The 23,191-nt window shown below is 38.0% G+C and overlaps 1 protein-coding gene across 5 annotated transcripts in view; it reads left to right on the plus strand.

The window, feature by feature from the left end:
• LOC149800229 (uncharacterized) overlaps positions 1–21,750 on the plus strand; it is a 104,460-nt gene extending 82,710 nt beyond the window's left edge. For all 5 annotated transcript variants that reach the window (XM_089959796.1, XM_089959794.1, XM_089959798.1 and 2 more), the window contains 3 exons: positions 7,721–7,888; positions 9,474–9,641; positions 18,399–21,750. In XM_089959796.1, the coding sequence (XP_089815922.1) occupies positions 7,721–7,888; positions 9,474–9,641; positions 18,399–18,850 (788 nt within the window). In that variant the 3' untranslated portion in view covers positions 18,851–21,750. The remainder of the gene's footprint in view (positions 1–7,720; positions 7,889–9,473; positions 9,642–18,398) is intronic.
• Positions 21,751–23,191: the final 1,441 nt, after the last annotated feature.

Below are 23,191 nucleotides of genomic sequence, written 5' to 3' on the forward strand. Positions count from 1 at the left end.
AATCGCCTTGACTTTCTCGCAAGAGGCTGTACGCCGACTGCCACTCTTTGTAACACCACACGATCCGTTGAGGTGGCCGATCGATCAAATGATATTTATGTTCGATCAAACGTTTGACGAATTCGGTTTTGCCTGAACCGCTAGGTCCAGCAATGAGCATGTTAAAGGGATGGCGAAGATACAAAGCCTCCCAACTGGCACGATCTAAGTGTTCGTCGATGACTTTGACAGTAGAGGAAGAGGGAGCAGAGACAGCAGAGGTAGCCATAGTGTGAGAAATGTCACTTGTGACACGAAAACAAACAAGACAAGAGTTTATATACTTTTTTTCAGAACACGTTTATTGAATGTTTCAAATATGAATACGAAAGACAAAAATACATAAAAGCCAAAGGCTTAAGTACAAGGATAAAAGGCACATGATAACCATTAACGTGGAATAAACACAAATGTCTGTACAACATGTTTTGGGTAATGTTCTAACCAGTTCTATAGTAGGGGGTAAGGTCACACAAGTGTCCTCCCGAAAGGGTCTTTCAGTCCTGTCCACGACAGTCCCGTCCTGGGTGACGGGTTCTTCTGGCACCGTCACTAACACAGGTTGAAAAGTCGCAAGGCTCACAGTCGCATTCCACTTCAGAAGCCCCACACTTGAATTGTGCCTGTCTAAACTTGTTTTGTGTTTCTCTGAAAGTATTCATCTTGTTCGCTCGGTCTTGGTAGTCACAATGAACTATAGATCTTGCCTAGGGTTTCTTTTTATATACAGACCAATACCGACGTGTCCATACGGTAAGGTGAAATGATTGGGAAGTCGCACTCGCTTCTGGTACACGATTTGATAGACTTTTTCCAAGGGTCGATTGACGATGTGGTGAGTCGGTAAACGTACAATTTTGTTCGGTTGATAGGTGGTCACTTTAAAGTTTGCATCCTCTCCCGATTGCAAGGCTTCTTTCAATACCCCAAAATTCACCACACGACTGGTACGATAATTCAGAGTCAATCCTTTCACTTTACACGTCGTGTGCAATTCTCCTTGTGGTTCCCGGTATTCGTAGCCGTAATTTTTGGGACCACCACTGACGAAACTTAGAATCTTGTCGTCGGGATGTTCGTCTGTCCAGGATCCTAAACGGTCTCCTTCGATGTCAGGGTGCTGTTGACTCGGGTGATGGATGTAAATGCAACTGTCCGTGTCAAAGTACAGGACACGTTCCCCTAACAGTTCTAAAGCTTCGTACAATTTTAAGCGAGCATGAGCTGTCACGTAAGCCGCAATGGTGACATTTCCAAAGGGGTCGTCTTGTACAAAGTCCAGATCTTCTTCGTAATTGACCAAGATCAAATCCTCGCGAACGACGTCCACGTGTTTCATGTATTTGGTTTTGTCGTGAATCATCTGAAAGTAGCGGGAAGGTTCTGTCAAATATTCCGTCTTGGGTAAACACGGTCGTTGTGCCATTTTACCCCACAAGCAATTTAACATCACTTTGGCAAACGACCGCCTGCCTTCGTTTTTCTCGATATGGTCTAAAGAGATGCTTTCTTGTTCATAGTATTTCTCTTTGAATGTCTTTTCGTCTTCGGAAGTGTGACACCAGGAAGGATAGCCGCTGGCTTCTTGCTTCAGTTTCAAATAGGCATCCACGTAGTTGGCGAAAATGCCTTTCTGACTGGGGTCACCCTTGTGGTATTGTTGTGTCTTGGGAAAGTGGCAAATTTCGTACACTTCTAACAGTTGGTATCCCATGTCCAGAGCTTTGAACAATTCTACGCTGATCCAGGTTCCCGTCAAGGCACGTTCTTCCTGGGTGTGCTGACAAGGTTGGTCTTGGTTGCACGTTTCGGCACTAGTACGGCACAATGGAAACATCAGTTTGCCTTGACAATGGTGAGGTAAGACGGGATGGTATAGGTTCGTGGGAGGCAAAACTTTACACTTGATCAAGCCTTCGTATTGTCGAATGTTTTTCAGGTCGATGTGTTCCGTGAACAATTGTGGGTGCCCTGCAGGAAAGGGACAATATTTGCACACGTAAGGATACAGCGAACACACGTCCAAGTATTTGATTTCTTCTCCTTTCTCTTCGTCGGCTTGGTACAGCAAACAGGTGGCATTGGTCCTTCCTCCGTACAAACTATCCCTCGGGTTTAGGGGGTCCATCAGCTTGTAACTTTCCACGGCACGTTTAAACTCGGGATCGGTTTTCATACGGTGATCGTACTCGTGTTCCCACATTTCCACCACTTGGTATCCTTGCTGTTCTAACTTTAGGCGTCGCTGACAAGTGTCCTCGTACAAGTCTTCCATGGTTCGTTGTAAAAACTGATTTTTAGTGCTACGATCAGGGTAACAGACGGGACATCCGTGAAATAAGCAACCGTTAAACTCGTACACGATCTTGGGGTTTTCTAAGTCCCAGCCATCGACCGAATACGTTCCGATGGTCTTTTCGCCTCCTCCGTTGCGGGCATGCTGAATCCATTTGTCTTCCTTGTCGCACAAGTAATGTAACCAACGTAGGGCTTTAACCGAGTATTGACGTTTGACATAGTGGGTCGTTTGAGGACTGATGACAGCCACGGTGTTTTCAGGCATGAATCGTTGTCGATACACTAAGGAACACGCTTTGGCAATGGTGCAAGCTTCTTTCAAAGGATCGACCCCTCCGTGTTCCATGAACAGTTCTCGAAATTTTCCACAGCAACGCCGTACAATGTCCACGTCAGAACGACAATACTTTAGCATTTCTTCCTGAAAGTCGAAAGGGTCGGAGGCGTGAGTCTGGTGCCAAGCGTAGAAAGCTTCTCGTTGTTCGGTACGCATGTTGTCGGGGTCGTAATAGTGAGCCTCAGGTAAATGGGGTAGAACGGCGTGTTGATTGGCTTCCGTATTGAAAAAGTGAGGAAAATAACCTTTAGCTATTTCTGTCATTCCAAACGTTTTAGGCATTCGATTCAAAGGCATGGCCAAGTAACTCATCGAATCTTTAAACTGTACTTGTCCCACTTGCATGAAAATGATTTTGGCTCCGTTCAAAGTGACTTTAGGACGTTCGGTGCCATGTTCCGTATAGTACCTCAAAAGAAACTGTCCATCGTATCCGGAGAAATTGTGAGCCATCACCGTGGCATGACGATGACAATCTCCGTAACGTTCGATGTCCTCTTGGCTCCACGTCTTGTCGATGGGATCTAAGACCCATTGGGCAAAATCGGCTAACGTGTTCGGTCCTCGAAAGATTTTTTCACGCCCTCCGGGAATCTTGCTGCAGTGAGGGCAATGACTGAAGATAGGTTCTTGAATGCACTTCTCGCACGCTCGATGAGCCACGCAGAAATTAGGAATGTGAATGCCAGTCTCTTGCATGCATTCGAAATCGAATAAGATGAAATTGCCTTTCTTCTTGTGACCGTCCTCTTTCTCTGGTGGGGGTTGGTATTTTTGCACGTATCATTGGTTTTCCAAGTCCACGATGTGGTGACAAATGTGACATTTTTTCTTTCCTGAATATACGTGTGCCTTGGTATTATTGGTACGTAGGCCTTTTCGACACGTAGGGCACAATCTCAGGAGTTGACAAGCACATTTCTGCTGTGAACCTTGCGTCTTCAGATGTTGTTGGTAACAGGCAGGGCTGACAAACGTGCGCAGACAAGCGGGACATTGTACTCTTTCTTGTCCTTCGCTCAGACAGGGTTGAGAGGCCAAACATCCTGAGCATTTCCATCCGCAATGTTTGTGTTGCTCTCGATTATTATAGCCATAGTCACATTTCTCACAGTAATAACTGTATCCCAGGAATCCAGTGATAGTGGTAATGGTATCGAAATGGTCATCGTGATAATAGACATGAATGTATTTTCCGTCCTTAAAGTCTTTCCCTCGAAACAACAGAGGTCCGCGCATTTCTTGAGGGTGCACTTTCAAGGTGTAGAGTGGAGCTAGGAGATCTTGCAATTTCTGCATCTTAGGAATGCCACAGGGTGTGTCTTTGGACAGTCCGGCTTGTTGTAACAGGAGTTCTGCTTCGTTTCGTTGTTTGGCTCGGTCGGATCGTTGAATAGTTTTCCAGGCTCTTTTCCATTCTGTCGTGTCGTTCTTGTTGGCATAGGTTCGTCCCACCACGATGGCTCGGGCTAAACACATCTGGTCTTGAGAATTGTGAATTTGGACGAGACTCTTTTTGGTGTTGCGAAGGTCGTTCACCAATAACACCTTATTGCGTTGTCCGGTCCCTTGAGGAGGAGAGACGTGGGCCATTTTCAGTGTGGCTTTACCATCGGTGATGTCAAACTGGTCATTAGATTGTTGTACGTGTTGAATCTTGTCCATGACTTTGGAAGGGGTTAGTTCTGCGGGTCTGCTAAACTCGATCCAAACAGGGGATTTCAAACCGTCGTGATCTATGGATAGTGTCAAGCGATCGTCTTCTTTGGGTTGACATTGTCGCTTGAGTGCGGTGAGCAAAGAATCCCACATCTCGGTGATAAACCCTTCTGCTTTCTCCAATGGTACGTCGGACTTGAAATCTTTAAACTTCACTGTGTAGGTGTAAGCCGTGGTTCTAAATTTTCTAGAGGAGCGCTTTTCCGTCTCTCGAATGGAATAGTACTTTTCAGGGTTGACTAAGAGTGGTGAACTTGGTTTAGAGGGTTCGGATTCTGGTTCACTCATGTCCTCTTCAAAATCACTGGCATGAATTTGTGCCAAGACTTCAGCTCTGGTACGAGGCGATAGATCACGTTTCTGCCTCTTACTTTCTTCTTCTTCTTTCTTCTCGAATGAATAGGATCGTTTCATCTTGAGTGCAAAACGTCAAATGACTCAAGTTTAAACACCATAGACTAATTTATAGTCATGGCAAACCAGCGTATATAAAATGGGTGTGTGTCTTGTCCTTTCACTATTCATTTCACTCTCAAACCGAGCACAACGATGGAAGAGACTACCCAGATGGAACGTTTCATCAGAGCTTTGCGAGGGGTCATTAGAAAATTCTCTTCAGACCAGCCGACGGACTACTCTCCTTCCTTTCGAGATAAAAGTCAAGATACTTGCTATATCTGTCAGAAGAAAGGGCATTGGTCTTCAGAGTGTCCAGACCGTCATAAAAGAACAAAAACAGGGGCTAGAAAAGACAAAAGTCAAGATACCTGTTATTATTGTCAAGAAAAAGGACATTGGTCTCCAGATTGCCCAAAAAAGAAACAAGAGGAGTCGAAAGAAAAGAGGGATTCTTCAGAAGAAGAGAGAGATTCTTCAGAGGAAGAAAGCAGCCAGGTGAAGAAAAGAAGAAGGGAAGAAAGTGAGGAGGAAGAGGAGGAAAAGACTGTGACGGTGAAGAAATTGAAAAAAAAAGAGAGAGTAAAAAAAGAAACAGAAGAAGTGAATGTAATTTATAAAGTGTTCTGTTGTGAATTGTGAATTGGATTGTAACTATGGAGAAAAGAATACATTAATTATATAAGGTAAGTGTCTTTGAGTTTTGATTTTAAAATAAGAAGCTACACTCACGCACTCATACACAGACATGTACTATAAGGGTAAAATGTTTTTTTTTTTTTTGTTGATTTTTGAGTTATTGGCAAATTGAAAGGCTATCTCTTTTCGAGAGAAGTGGGTGGCCCTGAAAAGGGCCTTTTTTGGTGTAGGGGTGAGTTTAAGCAATCAACTTTAACTGTCTTAAGCCTTTGCCACGGCCGAGGCCTACTTCTGATGATGATGATTGGGTTGAAATCACTAAGGGTGGTACGATAGGCTTAGTCACAGGGTTGGCGTGTTTAGCTCGGGAAGGTCGTATTCTCTTCGGTCGTGATAAAGAAGTCTGATACATTTGTTTCAGACTTCTTAACTCCGCTAAAATGTCCAACAGTACCGTAGCCGTTTGATTTTCACCCTCTTGTTTCTTTGCTGCTACTTCTTGTTGTTGTTTTTTTCTTACCTCTTCTTGTTGCTGTTGCTGTTGCTGTAGGAGAAAAGCTTGTTCCGCTTCCTTTTGTCGTTGCATAAATTTCTCCAATTCTTCTTTCTGTCTCTGTCTAAAATTCTCCACTTGCGGTAATGAAGAATGAGACGAAGGTTCCGGAACAAATTCTTGCGAGGTAAGAAAATCCACAAAATCCCAATGTACCTCTTCTGAAAGTAAGTCCGGGTTCCCTTGGGCGGTCTCCACTGCTGGTGCACCCCAATGAATCGTTTTCTGAATTTCCGTCATGTTGAATCACTGTCGCATAGATTGACAGCACACAGGCGCTAGCGAATCTATATAGACCACATGACGTCACAGACTGCTCTCTTCGGATTGGATGCGGACTGACTGAATTTTGTAACGCGTGTTCGGATTGGTGAATGAACTCAATCCGTTTCAATCCTTCCTCTCCCTATAAATAAGCGCAGTTCACTGCATTGATTCACCTGTTCTCGTCGCCTCACGATGTGGACCACAGTTGAATCATCCAGCCTTGTGTCTTCAATGATGTTTAGGACGGACATGCTCATGTATGTCCGGTCCAAGTGGACTGTTGTTGATAGGACAGATACTAGTCTATGGATGAGAAGAGTTTACATAGAAAGACAAGGATGCCTCAAGGGGGTACTTGTGTATGGACCTGCAGTTAGAAGGAGTTTAAGAAGAAGAAGATGTGACAGATGCCGTCTATGTTAATATTAATATTAACATAAATCCAAAGGCCCTTTTCAGGGCCACCCACATTTCTCGAAAACAGATAGCCTTTCGATTGCCTACCCCTTTATAAAAATTAAAAAAAAATAAAAAATCCCATGTTCAATTCCCCTTGTCCCTAAAGTAGTTTTTTTTTCTAACATGTTCAATTCCCCTTTGTCCCTAGACAAACCCAAACTCTTTTCCCATGTTCAATTCCCCTTGTCCCTAGACAGACCCAAACTCTATTCCCCATGTTCAATTGCCTTTGTCCCTAGAATCGATATTTTTTTTTCCATTGTTCGAATGCCTTTGTCGCTAATCTCAATATTTCCTTTTTTTCCCTTTCTCCAATGTTAAATTCCATTGTCGCTAATCTTACACAGGGTTTTTTGCCCATGTTAAATTTCCATTGTCGCTAATCTTACCCAGGGTGGTTAATGTTAAATTTCCATTGTCGCTAATCTTACCCAGGGGGTGTTTTTAATGCTAATTCCCATTGTCGCTAATCTCACCCCTTATACTACTATCGTCATTAAAAAATATCTGAATGAATAAAAAGTTAAAAATAAAGTCATTTTTCTTACGCTTGATTGCATGCCAAAGCAGCAAGCAAACTACGCAAGTGTACTAATAGGTGTAAAACATGATCATATTAGGGGAAAGACAGGTAAATCCCCGTTAAGTCCCCGTTTTAAACCTCGATGTTTTCTACGCCATGTTTGTGTTGGTGAACACCATTCCATTAACTTCTGTTGAACATACTAGCAGCATCAGCACTCAAATATGACTCAGTGGATTTAACTTACTTTGAAGCACATTCATGTCTCGAAAGGTATCGTTTTGTTTTTAAGATTCTCATTTTACCATAATTGACGTTTGCGCCCTTTTAGGTGACGAAGACATCAGAAACAGTCCCACCTTGTTTAAATTTTTTATGTAATCAGAATTCTGTTAAAAGTTATAATACAGACACCCTTCTTGTTTCCAGACACCTTGTCTTTTGGAGATCTTTTACAACTTGTCTATATAGACACCTGGTTTGTTTTCAGAGACTTTGTCGTCCGGAGATCTTGCTTGTTTTCAATCTTCTGAACAAAGACCAGCGAGACTCAAACCAAAACGATATTACGAAAATATAGAAGAGGAGCTGCAGAAAAGTATTAGGGAATTGCAGCTGTGCATCGACGATTTGGAGACAAACGAATTTCGACACCTAGGTATAAATATAAACTAATTAGTAGACCATATACTTACATTTTCTAATTAGTAGACCATATATTTATGATACATTGTCTCGATTAAGAACCCACAGTATTCGTCGTTCAAACCATTCTACAAAGAAGATGGCTTCGAACCACCTTGACAAAATGCAAAAATTACAAGACGTTTTAGACAATTTAGGAATAATGGAGCAGATGTTAGTGAGACTCAATGAAGACCACTATTCCTATAGTCTCCATCGACTAAAGATGGAAATTAATAACTTAAGAAAAGTAAAGGACATAATAAGTGGTGTCATGAAAGAGATAAAGGAGGAGAAGGAGGATGAAGAGGAAAGGATAAGAATACGAAAATGGAATGAAAAAATTGAAAAAGAAGAAGAAAATGAGAAGAGGAAGAAAGAAGAGGAGGAAGAGAAGAAGAAAGAAGAGGAGGAGAAAAAAAGAAGAAAAAGAGTGTAGTAGAGAAAATAAGAAGTTGGTGGAGAAAAAGAAGAAATTAGAAGCAGAAGAAGAAGAAGAAAAACCAAAGGCCCTTTTCAGGGCCACCCATATTTCTCGAAAAGAGAATGACTTTTCAATTGCCTACCCCTTTTTTAAATTTAAATTTAAATTTAAAAAAAAATTTAAAAAAAAAAAAATCCCATTTTCAATTCCCCTTGTCCCTAAAGTAGTTTTTTTTCTTTCTAACATGTTCAATTCCCCTTTGTCCCTAGACAAACCCAAACTCTATTCCCATCTTCAATTCCCCTTGTCCCTAGACAGACCCAAACTCTATTCCCCATGTTCAATTGCCTTTGTCCCTAGAATCGATATTTTTTTTTCCATTGTTCGAATGCCTTTGTCGCTAATCTCAATATTTCCTTTTTTTTCCCTTTCTCCAATGTTAAATTCCATTGTCGCTAATCTTACACAGGGTTTTTTGCCCATGTTAAATTTCCATTGTCGCTAATCTTACCCAGGGTGGTTAATGTTAAATTTCCATTGTCGCTAATCTTACCCAGGGGGTGTTTTTAATGCTAATTCCCATTGTCGCTAATCTCACCCCTTATACTACTATCGTCATTAAAAAATATCTGAATGAATAAAAAGTTAAAAATAAAGTCATTTTTCTTACGCTTGATTGCATGCCAAAGCAGCAAGCAAACTACGCAAGTGTACTAATAGGTGTAAAACATGATCATATTAGGGGAAAGACAGGTAAGTCCCCGTTAAGTCCCCGTTTTAAACCTCGATGTTTTCTACGCCATGTTTGTGTTGGTGAACACCATTCCATTAACTTCTGTTGAACATACTAGCAGCATCAGCACTCAAATATGACTCAGTGGATTTAACTTACTTTGAAGCACATTCATGTCTCGAAAGGTATCGTTTTGTTTTTAAGATTCTCATTTTACCATAACTGACGTTTGCGCCCTTTTAGGTGACGAAGACATCAGAAACAGTCCCACCTTGTTTAAATTTTTTATGTAATCAGAATTCTGTTAAAAGTTATAATACAGACACCCTTCTTGTTTCCAGACACCTTGTCTTTTGGAGATCTTTTACAACTTGTCTATATAGACACCTGGTTTGTTTTCAGAGACTTTGTCGTCCGGAGATCTTGCTTGTTTTCAATCTTCTGAACAAAGACCAGCGAGACTCAAACCAAAACGATATTACGAAAATATAGAAGAGGAGCTGCAGAAAAGTATTAGGGAATTGCAGCTGTGCATCGACGATTTGGAGACAAACGAATTTGGACACCTAGGTATAAATATAAACTAATTAGTAGACCATATACTTACATTTTCTAATTAGTAGACCATATATTTATGATACATTGTCTCGATTAGCACACAATCAACTAATTAGTAGACCATATCTTTACAATAAATCGTCTAATTAGTAGACCATATCTTAACAATAAATCGTCTGGATTAGCACACAATCAACTAATCAGTAGACCATATCTTTACAATACCTCGTCTCGATTAGCACACAATCAACTAATTAGTAGACTATATCTTTACAATAAATCGTCTAATTAGTAGACCATATCTTAACAATAAATCGTCTGGATTAGCACACAATCAACTAATTAGTAGACCATATCTTTACAATACCTCGTCTCGATTAGCACACAATCAACTAATTAGTAGACTATATCTTTACAATAAATCGTCTAATTAGTAGACCATATCTTAACAATAAATCGTCTGGATTAGCACACAATCAACTAATTAGTAGACCATATCTTTACAATACCTCGTCTCGATTAGCACACAATCAACTAATTAGTAGACTATATCTTTACAATAAATCGTCTAATTAGTAGACCATATCTTAACAATAAATCGTCTGGATTAGCACACAATCAACTAATTAGTAGACCATATCTTTACAATACCTCGTCTCGATTAGCACACAATCAACTAATTAGTAGACTATATCTTTACAATAAATCGTCTAATTAGTAGACCATATCTTAACAATAAATCGTCTGGATTAGCACACAATCAACTAATTAGTAGACCATATCTTTACAACACCTCGTCTCGATTAGCACACAATCAACTAATTAGTAGACTATATCTTTACAATAAATCGTCTAATTAGTAGACCATATCTTAACAATAAATCGTCTGGATTAGCACACAATCAACTAATTAGTAGACCATATCTTTACAATACCTCGTCTCGATTAGCACACAATCAACTAATTAGTAGACTATATCTTTACAATAAATCGTCTAATTAGTAGACCATATCTTTACAATACTTCGCCTGGATTAGCACACAATCAACTAATTAGTAGACCATATCTTTACAATAAATCGTCTGGATTAGCATACAATCAACTAATCAGTAGACCATATCTTAACAATAAATCGTCTGGATTAGCACACAATCAACTAATTAGTAGACCATATCTTAACAATAAATCGTCTGGATTAGCACACAATCAACTAATCAGTAGACCATATCTTTACAATAAATCGTCTGGATTAGCACACAATCAGCTAATCAGTAGACCATATCTTTACAATAAATCGTCTGGATTAGCACACAGTCAACTAATCAGTAGACCATATCTTAACAATAAATCGTCTGGATTAGCACACAATCAACTAATCAGTAGACCATATCTTAACAATAAATCGTCTGGATTAGCACACAATCAACTAATCAGTAGACCATATCTTTACAATAAATCGTCTGGATTAGCACACAATCAACTAATTAGTAGACCATATCTTTACAATAAATCGTCTGGATTAGCACACAATCAACTAATCAGTAGACCATATCTTAACAATAAATCGTCTGGATTAGCACACAATCAACTAATCAGTAGACCATATCTTTACAATACCTCGTCTCGATTAGCACACAATCAACTAATTAGTAGACTATATCTTTACAATAAATCGTCTAATTAGTAGACCATATCTTAACAATAAATCGTCTGGATTAGCACACAATCAACTAATTAGTAGACTATATCTTTACAATAAATCGTCTAATTAGTAGACCATATCTTTACAATACTTCGTCTGGATTAGCACACAATCAACTAATTAGTAGACCATATCTTTACAATACCTCGTCTCGATTAGCACACAATCAACTAATTAGTAGACTATATCTTTACAATAAATCGTCTAATTAGTAGACCATATCTTTACAATACTTCGTCTGGATTAGCACACAATCAACTAATCAGTAGACCATATCTTTACAATAAATCGTCTGGATTAGCACACAATCAACTAATTAGTAGACCATATCTTTACAATAAATCGTCTGGATTAGCACACAATCAACTAATCAGTAGACCATATCTTAACAATAAATTGTCTGGATTAGCACACAATCAACTAATCAGTAGACCATATCTTTACAATACCTCGTCTCGATTAGCACACAATCAACTAATTAGTAGACTATATCTTTACAATAAATCGTCTGATTAGTAGACCATATCTTAACAATAAATCGTCTGGATTAGCACACAATCAACTAATTAGTAGACTATATCTTTACAATAAATCGTCTAATTAGTAGACCATATCTTTACAATACTTCGTCTGGATTAGCACACAATCAACTAATTAGTAGACCATATCTTTACAATACCTCGTCTCGATTAGCACACAATCAACTAATTAGTAGACTATATCTTTACAATACTTCGTCTGGATTAGCACACAATCAACTAATCAGTAGACCATATCTTTACAATAAATCGTCTGGATTAGCACACAATCAACTAATCAGTAGACCATATCTTAACAATAAATCGTCTGGATTAGCACACAATCAACTAATTAGTAGACCATATCTTTACAATAAATCGTCTGGATTAGCACACAATCAACTAATCAGTAGACCATATCTTTGCAATAAATCGTCTGGATTAGCACACAATCAACTAATCAGTAGACCATATCTTAACAATAAATCGTCTGGATTAGCACACAATCAACTAATCAGTAGACCATATCTTTATAATACCTCGTCTCGATTAGCACACAATCAACTAATTAGTAGACTATATCTTTACAATAAATCGTCTAATTAGTAGACCATATCTTTACAATACTTCGTCTGGATTAGCACACAATCAACTAATTAGTAGACCATATCTTTACAATACCTCGTCTCGATTAGCACACAATCAACTAATTAGTAGACTATATCTTTACAATAAATCGTCTAATTAGTAGACCATATCTTAACAATAAATCGTCTGGATTAGCACACAATCAACTAATTAGTAGACTATATCTTTACAATAAATCGTCTAATTAGTAGACCATATCTTAACAATAAATCGTCTGGATTAGTACACAATCAACTAATTAGTGGACCATATCTTTACAATACCTCGTCTCGATTAGCACACAATCAACTAATTAGTAGACTATATCTTTACAATAAATCGTCTAATTAGTAGACCATATCTTTACAATACTTCGTCTGGATTAGCACACAATCAACTAATCAGTAGACCATATCTTTACAATAAATCGTCTGGATTAGCACACAATCAACTAATTAGTAGACTATATCTTTACAATAAATCGTCTAATTAGTAGACCATATCTTAACAATAAATCGTCTGGATTAGCACACAATCAACTAATTAGTAGACTATATCTTTACAATAAATCGTCTAATTAGTAGACCATATCTTAACAATAAATCGTCTGGATTAGCACACAATCAACTAATTAGTAGACCATATCTTTACAATACATCGTCTCGATTAGCGCACAATCAGCTAATTAGTAGACCATATCTTTACAATACTTCGTCTGGATTAGCACACAATCATCTAATCAGTAGACCATATCTTTACAATACATCGTCTCGATTAGCACACAATCAGCTAATTAGTAGACCATATCTTTACAAACATTGTCTCAATTAGTGCACAATCAAGCACGCTATTTGCATTCTTTTGTATAATTTGCATCTTTATTTTACAAGATCTCTAGCAATATTAGGCACTGTGTATTACAATTTTTGATGAAGTTAGGCGTGCTCGTACGGTCAGCATGATTAAAACAGATAGGTTATCTAGCTGTCACGGCTTGTGGATTCACATGGTAAGCTTTTTGTAAAGACAACAAGGGACATTAATTAGCAGAACAAGAGCAATCGAAGCACCGCATCATTTGACGGTTTGAAATTATTTTATATGACAATATTCTAGGTTTTATAACTCTTCCTAATCACTAACCCCATCTATTTTTTAACTGCTGAAGATATGTAACACCTACATCATTAACCAAGTTTCAGCACATACAGTGTAAACATTATTAATAAATAACAGCTCTGAAAAGAAAACATATCATAACTTGGTGATTTGATGAAAGTAAAGAACGTATAATAAGAATTTACCTTACAACTTAAAATTAAAAGCCGAAGTATACATTGTAAAACCCTAAAACCACACACACACACACACGCACACACACACACACACATACACACACACACACACACAGTCAAAATGTGACACATTACTGGGTAAAACATTGACATACTGATAATCAGCAGTAGTCCTACCAAACACAAAACACCCAGAATAATCAAGGAAATACAGATATAAATAGCAACTCGCCAAAATCTTAACCAAGACGGGACTCGGCCATTCCCGTTAAAGCTACAGTTCTAGACCGAATGTAACAATTGGCTGAAGTGCTGAAAACAATTAGAGCTCCGCAGACACACACCAACCAAGCGAAATACTTGCTAATTCAATGTCTTAGGTGCACAACATCGTTATCTCGAAGTATTGTTTATAGTAAAACAAATTACGGGTAAAACCTTGTTTCGAATCGCACGCCTACATCTTAAGAAACACGTACGATTCGAGGCAAATTGTTGTTTCTAATTTTGATACCATATTTTGTGAAAATATTTAGCGCATCAAAGACGCTAAAAAGAGCATTTAATTACCTCAGCTGGTTTTCTTGCCTGAGTGATTTAAAATTTGTAATCACTTCCATCAATAGTTTCATTCAGCCAAGTTTAAAGCCACTGCATTGAAAGTCTTAGATTATTTAAATGGTCTGGATATATCATTGTCAAAATGTCTATTCCATAATTTATTTGATGAAATTAACCCCCTATGTTTTTCTTTTCTTTAGTCAATACGAATGAAATTAAATCAGGTAGTTTCAATTACAGTGCGCATGCTACTGGACATTGGAGGTTTTTAACATGTCCAGAAGATTGAAGTTTATGATGAAGAGCTTGGAGAAGAAGCACCGAGGCTTTATTTGAACTAATAACATTATAAAGCTGATAATTCACAAGGTTTATTAACTGACTGTGTGTAAAAGGTTTAAATGTTTACTTATTTAATATACACTAAATTTTATTAGAGGCTTCATATATGATGTTCCTCAAGGGAAATATATGTAACTGAGTTTGATAGCCTGTGCAAAGAAGATCGATCAATTGGTTTGGAAATATAACAAATTGTAAACAGTGACTGCACGACAGTCTTGTTTTAAACAAAATCTTATGTACTTTTAGCTGCAGAAACAAAGCAGGTTTACTTAAATTCTGACACCTTAGAATAGCTTACATTTGTAATAATCGTGACACCTTGGAATTGCTTACATTTGTAATAATAGTGACACCTTAGAATTACTTACATTTGTAATAATCGTGACACCTTGGAATTGCTTACATTTGTAATAATCGTGACACCTTAGAATTGCTTACATTTGTAATAATAGTTTTCGTTACAATATGAAACTTTATTTTTGATAGTTTTCGGGCAAAGCAAATACTGAGTATGATATTTGTAAGTTTAGAAAGAGTGAAAATTGGCTTAATACATGTATCGCCATTTAGAAACACTTCTTTGTCATAAAGATCGGGGGACCCGAGTGGCCGAGTGGTCTAAAGCGCTCTCCGTTACGGAGCACTGCCAGCTCACCTCTGTCTGCGGCGGTTCGAGTCTCGGATTTAGCCATTGTGGGTATCTGAGAAAGCTTGCCAGTAGCTTCTCGTGGGTCGGTGGTTCTTTCTGGGGTTTTCCCGGATTCTTCCTCCAACATTAATACTGGCCGCCATGTATAGCCTATCGTGTGCTGAAAAATGGCATTAAACACCACAACAACAACAACTGTCATAAAGATCATTATTTGTAACTTTTCATGAAACAATTCTATGTTAAACTCTTCGACAGAGTATTCCCAAATTTTAGGCCTTGTGAGTCACTTGACTAATTCATCATCTACACTTTAATCAGAAAGTAATGAACGAGCATATGGCTCACCTCTTCTTTTAGTAGCCATGGTAACCACTGTAAACATGAATTATCTTATCCAAGATAAGCTCAGAGTAGAGTGATTAGGACAACATAGTGATGGTTCCTTTCTAACTTAAGTTCGTCAAGAAACTTTTTAAAAAAAATATTTTAACGTATGATGTACAATCTGTCTACCCGCCTATCAACCATAAATGACAAAGAACAATAAAACAAAACATTCCGTCTTATGATATAAAAGTTAAAGTACGATAATGAGATGATAATAACTAAAGATTTATGTTGTTTTCTTTTTTGAGTTGTTTATTTCTAAATTATTGTTCTTGCAGTCAGCGTCTGAAGTTATCAGTGTCCACCCCTTAAAGCCAGATTATACTGGGTGTAAAGATTGATATTGTTTTCTTTTCGAACTGTTTTTTTTTTCTAAATTATTGTTCTTGCGGTCAGCGTCAAAAGTTGTCAGTGTCCACCCCTTAAAGCCAGATTTTACTGGGTGTAAAGATTGATATTGTTTTCTTTTCGAACTGTTTTTTTCTAAATTATTGTTCTTACCGTCATCGTCAGAAGTTATCCGTGTCAACCCTTAAAGCCCGATTTTAATGTCTGACCAGCAAAGGCTTTTATTAACCATGGACTGACAGCCAAAGTACATGCATATTTCATGCATCACTAATTTCCTTGATTAGCCACTACTGATGAGGTATCGTATGATACATACTCAGCATGCAGTCAGCTCATCATTTACATGTACAATTGAAAGTTTACCTGTCCATGTTTATCTACCCAATATACGATTTACAATCATCCAAATTTACAGCTTGCCATTCAATAAACATTTACGCTGCTTCAAACTGTCTGATCAGAAAGATATCATGGAAGAATATAAGCGGTCATGAAAACATATACTTCATCGATGTTAGTCAAGCATAAAATATACGTCACCGTGACCTCCTTTGGTTGTAGGTGTGTTGCACCAACAAAAATGCAAACAATTATCAAGTTTCATGGTTTGAACATAACACCTAATAAATATGCTTTAAACACAAAATTTCAAAATACCATCATTGAAGCATGAAATATAGGTCGCAATGGCTTATTTTTGCAATAGGAATATAGACTTATCAAGATGCATGCAATGACCACGTTTCGTGATTCAGTGAATGGATAATAGGCATATAACATGCCAACAACTCGTTTGGTCATGAGCTAAACACAACGATTTAACCTAAGCCACTTAAAGATGAAATACAGGTCAAGTTGACTTTCTTCTGTTGTAAGGATGGGATAGCCACATATGTGTATATCATCGTTCACTTCGCAATTCTAGCATGAACATTCCCTGAGAAATGAACACGAAACACAAAATTTAAATTAAACGAGTGAAGTGTTAAATATGGCTATATTGGCCATTACTAAAATGAAAGAATTACGATTTTTAAGATGCACCCACGCTTAAAGTTTCATGATTATTGATAGATGTACATAACATACACTAAACATGTGTGGTAATGGGATAAACGCAAAAACTTAACAACAGCCAGTAAAATGTGAAATGTAGGTCACAGTGACATATTTGTGGCGATAATAGGAGAAATGCATAGAATATTTGTATTCGGGTACGAACAGTTAAAACACAAATATAACCAAACTCAGCAAAGCATCAAATAGGGGTCACGCTGACCTGCTTTTGTAGTGAAAGTCTAGTATTCATCAAGATGCATTCCCTAGGCAAGTGTCATGATTACAGGTGTAACAGTATTATACAGTATGGCCAAATCTATGAGCTAACGGCAAGATTTTAAACAAAGCCATTAAAGTGTGAAATGTAGGTAACAATAAAATTCTTTACTGTAAGAGTCTGAATGCAATCATCCATTTTGATGATCTTGGCGTCAATACAATTTAACAAATGACCTTTATAGACAAAGGTAACCTAAGTCAATAAAACGTGATATATGTTCATAGCGAACTACTTTTGTAATCAGGGCGTATTACTAATTAAAATGCATCGCTCGCCAAGTTTCATACTTCCAGTTACAATAATATATATAAAGACCTGAAATGAGTACCACAAAATTAACCTAATGGTTAGAGAGTCAGCCTCGAATGCGGGAGTTCGTGGGTTCTATCCCCGGCCGAGTCATAACAAAGACTTACAAAAATGGTATTAACAACTGCCACGCTTGGCGCTCAGCAATAAGAGGTTAGTGTTAGGACTAGTCGGCCTGGTGTCAGGATAATGTGTCTGGGTGGGACATCATGCTACATGTCTGCAGCATTATGCCCCAGTGCTAGACATCACTATAAACTGCGACACTGCAGACATTGTAGCGATATGACTGAAAAATTGTTAAAGCTACGTCAAAAGTCTAAATCACACACACACACACACACACACACACACACACACGTAACCTAGCTTGCATAACTAATATATATGTATAAACAAGATCAGCCCCGTTCCATGGTGAGATACGTACTATGCCCCCCCCCCCCCCCAAGTGGCTTCTGGGTAGCATTGTTCAAGGTCATGGATAAATTGGATAATAAGAAAGCACTGACCGCCTTAGCACAATTACCACGTGCAACTGATTCACACTTTAGCTACTTGGAGCAAGGGGTTAAAATCATGTTAGCAGTAAATTCTTGTTCGAAAGAAAATGCTTCTCCCTGACATAGATTGAATTTTACATATAGCGCATACTTGTATACATGAATCTCTTTAATTCGCAGGTCAAGGTCAACGTTCTATGAGGGAAGAATACGAGAATAGTCATTTGCATACCACTGTTAATCCAGAGCTGATGGCAACCTATAGAACCATCATTGAAAATCAAGCTACAGAAATCTCAAAGGAATGTCAGCAAGGTTTAGAACGGACCTTACGCCAGACCTTAATTCCAGAATTTCGATCAATCATGGAAGAGATTTTAAGCCGGAAGAATGAATCTTTCATGAACGAAATAAGAAATGAAATTCGAGCTGTCAGGGACGATTTCTCCAGAGAGAGTCGAAGTCGGGCATGGGTTTATAAGAGCGCTGAATATCGTCTATCAAGTTCTGGCTTTGCCTCCGGAAACACCAGTGTGTATGAACCCATACAAGAGACAGACGAGGAATATTCTAACATAAAAGAAAAGGAATTTTATTCAGAAGTCCATAACAGTGGCTTGTTGGCGATATGATTTCTTAGGATATCAACATGACAGATATCGGCCATTGAAATATTAAAATTTCAAATTCTTGCTGAACATTAAGAATGATGTACAAAAGAGCCGTTTTAATGGTGACAAGGAGCCGTTTTAATGGTGACAAAGAGCCATTTTAATGGTGACAAGGAGCCGTTTTAATGGTGACAAGGAGCCGTTTTAATGGCGACAAGGATGAAACAAAAAGCCCAAGCTATGTGTTAGTCTTCATATCTTCAGGCAAGGCCCAGAAGACACAGAACTGTGTCAGCACAGAAATTGATGCAAACGCTTCAACTTTGAAAACTTCTGATCTTTTTCTTCCCAACATATTTTGTACGGATAGAATATGCATTTTAAATTTGGAGATTTTATTCCTAAAGTCCTTGAAAAGACCTTCCGTCAGATAACAAAAGGAAATGCACGATAAAATCTTTTATTGCAATAGCTGACTGGCGATGTGATATCTCCATAACGATATTCCGTTGGCATAAAGTACATAAAACAATTAAAACAAAACATTTTTTAATATGATATTAAGTAAAATATAATATGAGGTTTGTTTTATATTTTTAAAAAACAGCGATTAGTGCTGTTGTTGTATTATTTCTTTTTAAATAGTATTGTTTTTTAAAATCCATTTAACAAACTATTATTATGTTCACCAATAGTAACACTGGAGTGACAGCCGGTGGTACATATATAACACATGCGTCATGAATTGCCTTGAATTAACACTGGAGTGACAGCCGGTGGTACATATATAACGCATGAGTCATGAATTACCTTGAATTAACACTGGAGTGACAGCCGGTGGTACATATATAACACATGCGTCATGAATTATCTTGAATTAACACTGGAGTGACAGCCAGTGGTACATATATATAACACATGAGTCATGAATTACCTTGAATTAACACTGGAGTGACAGCCGGTGGTACATATATAACACATGCGTCATGAATTATCTTGAATTAACACTGGAGTGACAACCAGTGGTACATATATAACACATGCGTCATGAATTACCTTGAATTAACACTGGAGTGACAGCCAGTGGTACATATATAACACATGCGTCATGAATTACCTTGAATTAACACTGGAGTGACAGCCAGTGGTACATATATAACACATGCGTCACGAATTACCTTGAATTAACACTGGAGTGACAGCCGGTGGTACATATATAACACATGCGTCATGAATTACCTTCATTAGCTGCTTCGGGTAAGGCTTCACATACTAAATATGGAATTTGCAGTTCACTCATTAAAGTCCAATACACTTTCTCATGTAAATTACAAAATTAACCTACTGATGTAATATATTACTAAATGCAATGCATATTCAGTAATATAGGAAGTTTACCACTGAGTAAAATTTAGTCCCATTTACAACAGGTTTGGTTAGAAAGGGCCTTCTGAGGAGTCTTGGATGAATACATGTCCAACACGAACGATTCAGTATGATTATAAACACATCACCCGTGTTAGTGTCATTTTAGGTTGTAGTGGTCGTCTATGACATAACAGCCTTACATTCAACTGCATTCTCTATTGATAATCAGTCAAAATAACAATTTATAAAACATAAACGTTTCAAATATGACTTTTTCGGACTTTATTATTACTTCGTAATTGTTCGAATTCGAACTTTTTTGTTTAATTTTTGGTCATTTAATTTGGTACAGTTGTGTTGGTTATTAGTCTTTCGGACTGGTTAATGTATTGATTAATATAATTAACAATATAAATGCACTTTTCAAGTTTGACTTTACATGGCATTATGTGGCTTTGTCAGTCTTTGTTTTGCTCTGTCAGGTTTTGTCAGGCTTCGTCAGGCTTAGAAGTATTTAGGAGGACCGTTCCATTATCAAGTTTCAAGGGCGTGTGTGTGTGTGTGTGTGTGTGTGTGTGTGTTATTTAGACTTTTAACGTGGCTTTAACAATTTTTCGGTCATATCGCGACGATATCTGCAGTGTGGTAGTTTATAGTGATGGCTAGCACTGGGGCATCATGCCGCAAAAATGTGGTCCCACAGTCACATTATCCTGACACCAGGTCGACTAGTCCTGATACTAAACTCTTGATGCTGAACGCCAAGTGAGGCAGCTGCTAGTACCATTTTTATAAGTCTTTGTTATGACTCGGCCGGGGTTCGACCCCGCGACCACGGCATCCACTTAGGCCACCAGAGCGGTCAGTTTCATGTTGAAATGTACACAGTACACTAAAACAAATTTGAAACACAGCATTTTAATAAAGTCGCTAAGCATGAGCATGAACATCTGTATCTCTTAACAATAGCATCATACATTTTCACGACTAGTATAACACGCAAGGGGTCACACTACTGTGCGAAGTGAAAACAAATACTTTAAATGAGGCCGGTGTTTGCCCTATTTCAAATGGCCTCAAGACAAAAGTCACTATACACTGAAGGGTTCTTAAACGCGCAAATACAACAAATACTTTTCTAATAACAAACGACCATACATTCAGGAGACTTTAAAGTACACTTGCGTGCTTTTCTTGCTTCACATTTGTATGAATTATCAGTACTCTTTTCCAAACTGTACGTCGATAAACCATCCCATATACTAGCAAACATGACTTAAACACTTAATGCACGGAATTATTCCTATCTCAAATTACTCAACACTTATATGTGAAAATATCCCAAGAATTAATTATGCTAAGAAATTCGGGATCGTCCATTTTACGAAACTAATCCATAACGGTATAAAATCTCGTGGATAATGTATATTACGAGGGTTTTTCCTAATATTTGGCTAATTAATCGGTTTGAGAAATATCTTGTCAACACCAACACCCATAATGAAATAAATATTCACTGAAATCTAAAACGCGTCACGTAATGGTTTATACAACAGCGCTATTGTTTTGTTGTTTTTTTTTGTTTTTTTTTTTTTTTTTTTTGCTTTACCCACGCTTCTGAAAATCATTTGTCCTCGGGTGATCACATACGTCGTAAGCGTGGTCTTGAGTCACAATTGATTACTCCCCAGAATCAATAACTAACACGATTCGTGATTTCCAAACACCGTTAACGATTTGAGAGTGAATCAGTGGTTCTGGTCTACTAAAACCACCACTTTCCAACAAACTAAAGTTAAAGCTAAATCACTCCTGGCCGAAAATGTACATTTAAAAAAGAGCGGAAACTGTATAAAGTTCAAAGAAACTTACTGCCAATAATCTTTGATATACAGTACTGTCTCTTACACAACACAGATAAACCAGTTCCTAATATAATCCTTCTATCAATGCTGCTAATGAATTTATGTGTACTCAGTGTAGTCTTTTAGTAATGCCACCATGTACATTGACCTTCGCAAGCTGATTCTTTTATCAAGCCATGATGAAAACACTGAAAGACTATTACGGATGCTATGTTGGTATCATAGAAAACTAGCAAAAGATTCTTAACAAGTTGGTCTGTGATAAGTCGAAAATGCAGTTTCGCTTCGCTTAACCATGACAATAATCCACGACAAAAGATCACGTTTCCTACAGGAGAATGTATTTCTACTAAACTCACAAATCGCTTAGGACTTCAGTATACCGTAAGAAACAGCGCCAATTGCTTCATCGTCATCAGGCGATGCTAGCCGGCACTTCACCCTCAGGTATACATCACAATACACAAGTGCTGCAGATTTAGAAAACAGTTCGCAAGTATCTAAGCAATCACAAATAAAAATGTCCGATTTCACTCATACAACTAACTCCAAAGGCTAAATTCTGCGCCAAAAACACTGAACCAGTGTTTTAAGCAATTGCTCTTTGGCGCATGCCAGAGCTACTGCCCATAGCAATCGGAATCAAGTGACCTATGAGAGCTTGCTATGTCATGTATTAGGTATTTAATGTGGCGATGTCTGTGAGGTCGACATGCGTTGAAACTTGTGTTAACGGTTTATACTCCAGAAACTTACACGCTGCATGTGTCGTTTGTCTACCGAAGCCGATATAATTACCGAAGCCGATAGAATTACCGAAGCCGATAGAATTATCCCCAACTATCTTCCAAGGTAATGTAAGGGACTGACCATATATGACGTCAAGTAATTTAGGGTTGGAGGTGGTGAGCTATTTCAATGACGATGTGGGACGGAGGGGGGCAATGAAGATGAAAAATGTATAGTCGGAAAATCAACAACAGCGCCATCTACCACAGAATATGTAGACTATATAGCATTGCAGTATCGCAGAAAAGGTGGTACTAAACGCTGATTGTTTGATCGAGTTGGTGAGAAACAATATACGTTGTCATTCCACGCTGTTACAACTGCATTATCGCCCATCCTC

The sequence above is a fragment of the Sinohyriopsis cumingii genome, chromosome 5, assembly GCF_028554795.1.
Source record: "Sinohyriopsis cumingii isolate HCF-2022 chromosome 5, ASM2855479v2, whole genome shotgun sequence".
In the NCBI taxonomy this organism is placed as follows: domain Eukaryota; kingdom Metazoa; phylum Mollusca; class Bivalvia; order Unionida; family Unionidae; genus Sinohyriopsis; species Sinohyriopsis cumingii.